This window comes from Gavialis gangeticus, unplaced genomic scaffold (genome assembly GCF_001723915.1).
Source record: "Gavialis gangeticus isolate Ggan-Ray unplaced genomic scaffold, GavGan_comp1, whole genome shotgun sequence".
NCBI lineage: Eukaryota > Metazoa > Chordata > Crocodylia > Gavialidae > Gavialis > Gavialis gangeticus.
The window spans coordinates 37,460,364-37,467,121 of NW_017728997.1; the positions used below are offsets into that span (position 1 = coordinate 37,460,364).

A 6,758-nucleotide genomic window follows, 5' to 3' on the forward strand; every position below is an offset into this window, starting at 1 on the left:
CTCTCCAGACTGAATGTTAAGAGGCTGTTTCAAACAGTTTCCTCTTGTAACCATTAAATTCTCTAATATGCCTTCATATGCCAGAATGCCATCACTTTAGCAGTCCTGGTCTTTCACATTTTCCTAACTACAATCTCTATCTGTAAATGTTCAATACTTAGATTTGTTCCACCATACTGCTGAGAAACAGGCATATGCCTATTTGTTATAATACAGAGCCAAAAAAGCAGTAAACACTATTGGGTGCCTGTACATGAGCATGAAGGCTGCTCGACTGATCAAGTCTGCTTGAGCATGGTAATTACCACACTCCAGCAGCCTCCCATCACGTGCATCAGCATCCCTACACCTAAAGAACTGGTGGCAGAAGCACCTGAACTAAAGCTCATTAAACAAGCTTTAGTTCAAGTGCCCTTGCTGCCATTTTTAAATATGGGGACACTGATACATGAGACAGTGCAGTGCTTTAATTAGAGCAACTCCTGGAGCCACTCTAATTAAAGTCCCCCTCCCCTTCTCCACCCCCCAGAATGTGTAAAAGTGTCCACTGTGCTCTTACAACAATGGAGCAGAAAACACTCTACTCAAAACACAATTGTTAAATGTGGACTAACAGAGGTCAACAAGATGCAATAAAGTTGATTTGACCACACTTGGAGTGAGGGAATCAACAATGCTAAGGATAAGAGAAGAGATTCAAAAAGTTTGTGAAGACTAAACTTTCTCAAAATAGACTTCACAGCAGCAATCTTCTTGCTTCATTTACTTTGTTAGATTTTTTTAAAAAAATTATGGTGCTAGTGAAATAAAGTGGAAAGCACCCAGGGCTCTTTCACTTAATATTTAAGATTTTTTGGTTCCTCTCACCTGCTAGTCTATACAGTGTTTCATTTGTACAAAGAGCTTAGCAACCGATGCTGACTCTGGTATTTATTTGTGTTAACTTCCAAGCCACAGATTCCATGGGCATGAAGTGACAAAAGAACTTAAACTGAGGTTTCTGTCCCATTGGTGCAACCTCTGCTATAGTTAGGTTAGCTATTTTAGGACAGGTACAAAGCCTGTTCTGTAAGTACACTTCCCACCATGCTGTAACAGATTAAGGCAGAGTATTTCAGAAGACATTCTCTTTGTGTTAAATGTTAAAAAACGTTTTATAAAAACAATAACAGACTAAAATAAATTAAACACCAAAACAGGTAGAAGATCAGTGACCCATTAAGATAAACATATGGTACCACAACAAAAGACAAACTCTGTTGCATATTAAAGCAGAGACAGGTTAGTTAACACAGTGGTTTGAAGTTTCAAGTAAAAAAACTGGGCAGTCTTTGCCCAAATAGCTCTTGCATACATTTTGCACATAAATTCAGCTGAATGAAAAAAATACCACATTTTCTTGCATACAACAGGCAAGTTGTTTTTGGATGGCACAAGGTAGGGAAAAAAGATTTTTTCAGAATTATGGCCGACTGTGTGACAAAGTTAGTCCTCCTGGGAATACAGTGTCCAGGAAGTGTGGCATCCCAGGAGACAGTCTGGGAGAGGCACATTCCTAAAACGTATGCCCTAGACCTTTGCAAGGGCAGCAATAATGTTAATTCTTTATTGTAATTAGTTCTTTATAAAGTTCCTGTAAATAAAGTGTTTCCACATCACAAGCCTCATCAAGATACTACCAGCAGGTCACTCACTGCTTCAGGCACAATCTATAGTGCTCAGCCAATAGGTATGGCTGAGAGAGGTTTAACAGGACTCCACTCTTTCAGTTTGCTGAGCCAGACAAGTGGCAGATATCTTGGCATACAATAGTGTCTCCAAGAGTGCTCCTCTTCCAATGAAGAAACCAGCTTTCCCACTTAGGATGCCCTCCAGTTTTGGGGGCTGATTTTGGAGGGGAAATATGTATATCATATGCAAAAAATACAGTACTCACAATATGACTATAGTTAAAATTCGTAACTAAAGTTATATGGATTATAGCATTTTCATATATTTCTGAGACTATGGAAAAACAAAGTCAGCTCTGGTACACTACACAGAAGACCCCAGTTTAGTCTCCCTCTTAGATCAGCTGTTTCAGTAACCAGAAATGGTGCTGGCTACTAAGCATTTACACTAGCTCTCATGGGCATCCCTGCGAGCAAACTAAAAAGCTAAGGGCAGCAATTGTAGTTGCAAGCCTAAGTGGAAAGAGATGTACATACAGATATACAATTCAGAGTGGACAAGTACAGAGAGGGAGAGTCAAGGATACGCATTACTTGCTTTTAACCTGAGGCAAACCATGGGAAGGAAAGCTTATTACTTATGGAGCACCAGAGAAGTGTACAGGGCACTGCACCAGCCAAAATCTACTTGGGTTATTTGAACTACTTAATTGCCACTCCTCAAACTCCTGCATGCACCCAATTAGAGACTAACTCCTTCAGCAAATGAACAGAGGAATGAAGTAAACATATGAGAATTAAAAACAAAACAAAACAACCCCCCCCCCACACACACAATATGACAGTTACCCAAGACATTATATAAGACGACAAACTTAAAAACACGCACACACATAAAGGGTGGAATAGGATGACAATGAAGTGCTATTAAAACACATAGGAAGTATTTTGGTAAAAGTATTAAAATTAAAGGGTTAAATGTGCTAGGAAGCCACAGTTTGTGCTGTACTACATGCCCCAGTTTGCTTTTGGAAGAGAAGCACAGAGCTAGGAAATCCTTAGAGAGTTCTGGTTTTTCAATTAGGTGCAAAATTCTCTAGTTGGAAGATCAGGTCTACAGCAGCATCAACATCTGGTACAATATGATCTGGTTCAATCAAGGCAGGATCAAATCTAAAATCTCTGTGACCGTGGAACACTGCTTCAGTTACACTCTCCCCAGTATTAGAGGACACCTCTGCATGAGGATTGTAAACTCCAGTACAGACAAGAATAGATCTACAACTAGTGGCAGTGGCAGATGCTAGTTCACTTTCCCAAGTGTTACTTATTTCATCATCCTGAGAAACAGTAGTAGATCTTGTGCCTGCAGCAACTTTGGCCTGAACACATGCTTTGGAACCTTTTCTGGAGTTCTTTTCTTCAAGGTAACGACTGTAAAGGTTAGCACCATAGATATCAGTCATTAGATTGTCCCTGGAAAGCCAAAAATAGGATTTCATCAACAGAGCAACTCATGAATTATTTCAGATATACAGCTGTAGCCCACCATGCCATGCCCCAATCCAGAGGTGTGAGCCCCCCATGCCTTCCCAGGGTATGTGCAGCAGTGGGAGCTGACCCTCCCCTCCCCTCCTTGCACCCCCCAGATGAACCATGGTTCTGCCCTGCAGACGCCCCAGCTGGGCAGCGCCTGCCCCAGATGCAACCCCAGCCCCACTCCCTCCCTCATTGCAGGGGCCTTGATCTGCATCCCCCCATACCCCTTCCCTTCCCATTCTCCTTCCACCACAACAGACTTACCAGCCAAACGCTGCTCTTTAAGCTGCCAGGCTGCATATCAGAAATTGGATCAGTATTGGCCAATATGCCTCCTTAAAAATCAGCTATCTATATCGGCCCCAAAAATTTCTGATTGCAGCACCCCTAGATGCAAGCGCTTCCCCACATGGAGAAATGGAATGCCAAAGCAAGCAATGAGGAAGGAGGGAATAAAAACACAGAAAGATGCAACTGCTTCCTTTGAAAGAGTCCGATGCAGGGGAAAAGCTTTGTGAATGATCTGCCAGCTAAGAAGGCTTGTTCTAAGAGCTGACGTCAGCAACTTTCCAATCAGAAACAGATTTTTACAAAAAGTTGTTTAACAGAAAATCTGAAAGTTCAATTTATCACATATCCTCCCCTCTCTCAATAGAAACAAAATAGTAGAAGCCACACCATTTTTATTGCTATTGTTTGTGCTGTGAAGCATTTCCTGACAGCTCCATATTTAATGATTCAATCCCTTACCCAATAGCATAAAGAGACTGAATAGGCTTCTTCCACTGTCTTTCTGCTGCTTGTGTTCTGATGAGGTACTCTGCATAATGATAGGTCAGTTCACTAGGTTTGCCCATCAAAGCCTCATATTTCAGTTCCTTGCCAGTGATCTTCTTGTAAATGTTTTCCAAACAAACCAGAAATGTTCCATGCCCAAATCTGGAGAGGTAGACACTATTACAAACCAAGCTAATCTAGGTATATACAAAAAATAAACTAGAGATTGCAATGTAATGGACTTCTGACAATATTAAGCAATACTAGTCTAAACTGCTTTTCTCTGATCACATAAGTAGTTTATATGCCACATTTCTTCAGTTGTTCCACTGAAATGTAGTAGTGGTCAAGAGACTGCTGAATCAAGGACAATGATCCATAGTAGCAGTTTGTAAAAGAACAGCAGCAGTAGCATGGTCTAATTTTAAAGGTGGAACCAAGCAGACTACATCAACAATTTCTTGCATTTCAAGCAAACACCTTTACTTTCTAAAGGGATGCACTGCACGGCATGCGACATACATTTTCTACAAGAAAGTCTGTTGAATTTCAGCAATAGATAGAGAAGAAATAGTGGAAGGGATGATTAAAAAAAATCAAGGGGAACTACATGTAAGCTCCCCTAGATCAGACTGTATGAAATATACTAAAGTTTATTTTGTGGTACTGCAAGGAAAGAAAAAAGTTGTATCGGTCTGTTCTTGAGGAAAAAATGTTACACGGGAGCCCATAATTTCCAACATGCCTTCTGAAAATGATGGCAACTTTTATACCCAGTTGCTGGTGAACTGAGATATTGGTGCCAACAGCAGCAACAAGATCAGTGCAACAGTTTAGATTAAAGCAGTCCCCAGGAATGAAAGGCAAATTTGTTGCACTGCCAAATTTAAGGAATGGCTTTAGGGATCATATAATTTCTAGTCAAGAGGACTAAGGAAATCCTCAATAATCAGGCACATCTTAAGGAGGTTTGTTTATCAGTCATTCCATACAGATTACTTTATGACCACAGTTTTCCAAAAGACTAGAAATACAGTTCATTTGAACTGAGTTTAGTGGCTTAAATGGCTTGCTTCCTGAAAACTTCATAATAAAGCATCTCAACACGCAGGCATATTAAAATGCAACTTGACAGCAATATCTTAAAAACCATCCTGGAGAGCTAAGACCATTTAGGTCCCAGTGCAAATGCAAGACTAATGTGAAACTCAGATTACCATTCTTTTTGAACATATCATGAAATAAAAGCACATAAAACAGAACAAAATAAGGGCTTATGGGAAGGCAGTCTAGAGCTTATGTGTATGATATAGTGTTTCTGGTCTCAGAATAAGCCATTTGGGATTCTTCCAAGTGGCAAATATATCAGTGCAAATATTTCTATTTAAATCCCTTTTTAGGTATTGATTGGACTTGCTCTGGGTGATTATTGGATGATCATGTCATTATGGTCCAATAATGGATGGATGTTAGCTTTTGCCAATGCTAATGTCACTGCCAATTAAGGAAGAAACAAGCTTGTGTCTTCATCCAATTTCTGGCTCTTTAGTAAAGGAAATATTAGGGCAAAATATTGACAGTAGACTTTAGGTACTAACTAAAGTCCAAGGCTGCCCTTGCTGAAGTCAAGAGCACCACTCACACTCACTTCAACAGAACAGGACACATGATTTACAAGACAACATTCATCTTTACTTTTAAGAAAAAAATTAAAAAGACTTCATTGAAAATATCCAAAGTTTTCTATTCGGAAAATGAAAAAAATTAAATTAAAAAAAAAAAAAAGAAGAAGGCTTAAGTCAGTGAACCTCAGGTTTTCCTGCACAAGAACACTGCAGCGACGTTTGGAAAATATGTTTCACTATTAAAAATCATTTACATAATTGTAATAGAACATCATAAAACATTTTAACTAAACCAAGTTTTGAGGTCAAAATTCTCTCTCCAGAATTTGCCAGATGCTCATCATTTTAGACCAACGTTCAAGACTTTAATCTTATTACTTCTAAATGCAGGGATGATTATTGCCAAGTAATTCCTCAGAGAACTAAATACATACAAAGGTGTTGCAATTCAGCTTGATTGGACTCAATCAGATATCCAATTGTGTGAAGAACTGGTGTGCATTACAAGTCTATGTCTACAAATATGTGTTAAAAGCACTTGGCCTGTATTTGGCAGATTGTTATTTTTAACAAAGAGATTATCAGAAGATCAGACAGGCTACTTGTAAGAACTGATGTGTTAGAAAAGGGCCAGTTATTTACCTTGAAAAGGAAATTTTGTCTAATGGACATCCCACAAAAGGGAACATTGTAGACTAAAATGGGGTCTACAAGTTTGTAATTTTCCCTTGCCTTCTCCCTGAGGTTTATACCATCAGCCACAAGGAAGTGGTAAGGTAGAAGGGTGGGAAAAAGAATTTCATATTTGATTTTCAACTGTCAACATCTTGAGAATTAACGCTACAGATTCAGCTCAGTACAGAGGCAATCCTAGGAAAGGTTCTACCTTCAAACAGCAGGTTCAGAGAAGAGAAGATAAATTTACTCTCTACACGGTAAATTCATAGAATCATAGAAGTAGGGTTGGAAGGGACCTTGTAGATCTTCAGGTCCGACCCCCCGCCTGGGCGGGAGAAAAGACTGGACTCAAATGAGTCCAGCCAGGTAGTCATCAAGCCTCTTCTTAAAGATCCCCAGGGTAGGAGCCAGCACCACTTCCCTAGGAAGTTGGTTCCAGCTCCTAGCCGCCCTAACTGTGAAGTAGTTC

The 6,758-nt window shown here is 39.8% G+C and overlaps 1 protein-coding gene across 1 annotated transcript in view; it reads right to left on the minus strand.

Moving 5' to 3' along the window:
• Window positions 1–761: 761 nt before the first annotated feature.
• The window catches only part of LOC109288866 (cat eye syndrome critical region protein 5 homolog), a 47,972-nt gene continuing 41,975 nt past the window's right edge, over window positions 762–6,758 (minus strand). Inside the window, exons 7-8 of the mRNA XM_019504619.1 lie at window positions 3,960–4,148; window positions 762–3,146 (exon numbers count right to left, since the gene is read on the minus strand). Of these exons, the coding sequence (XP_019360164.1) occupies window positions 2,747–3,146; window positions 3,960–4,148 (589 nt within the window). The 3' untranslated portion in view covers window positions 762–2,746. The remainder of the gene's footprint in view (window positions 3,147–3,959; window positions 4,149–6,758) is intronic.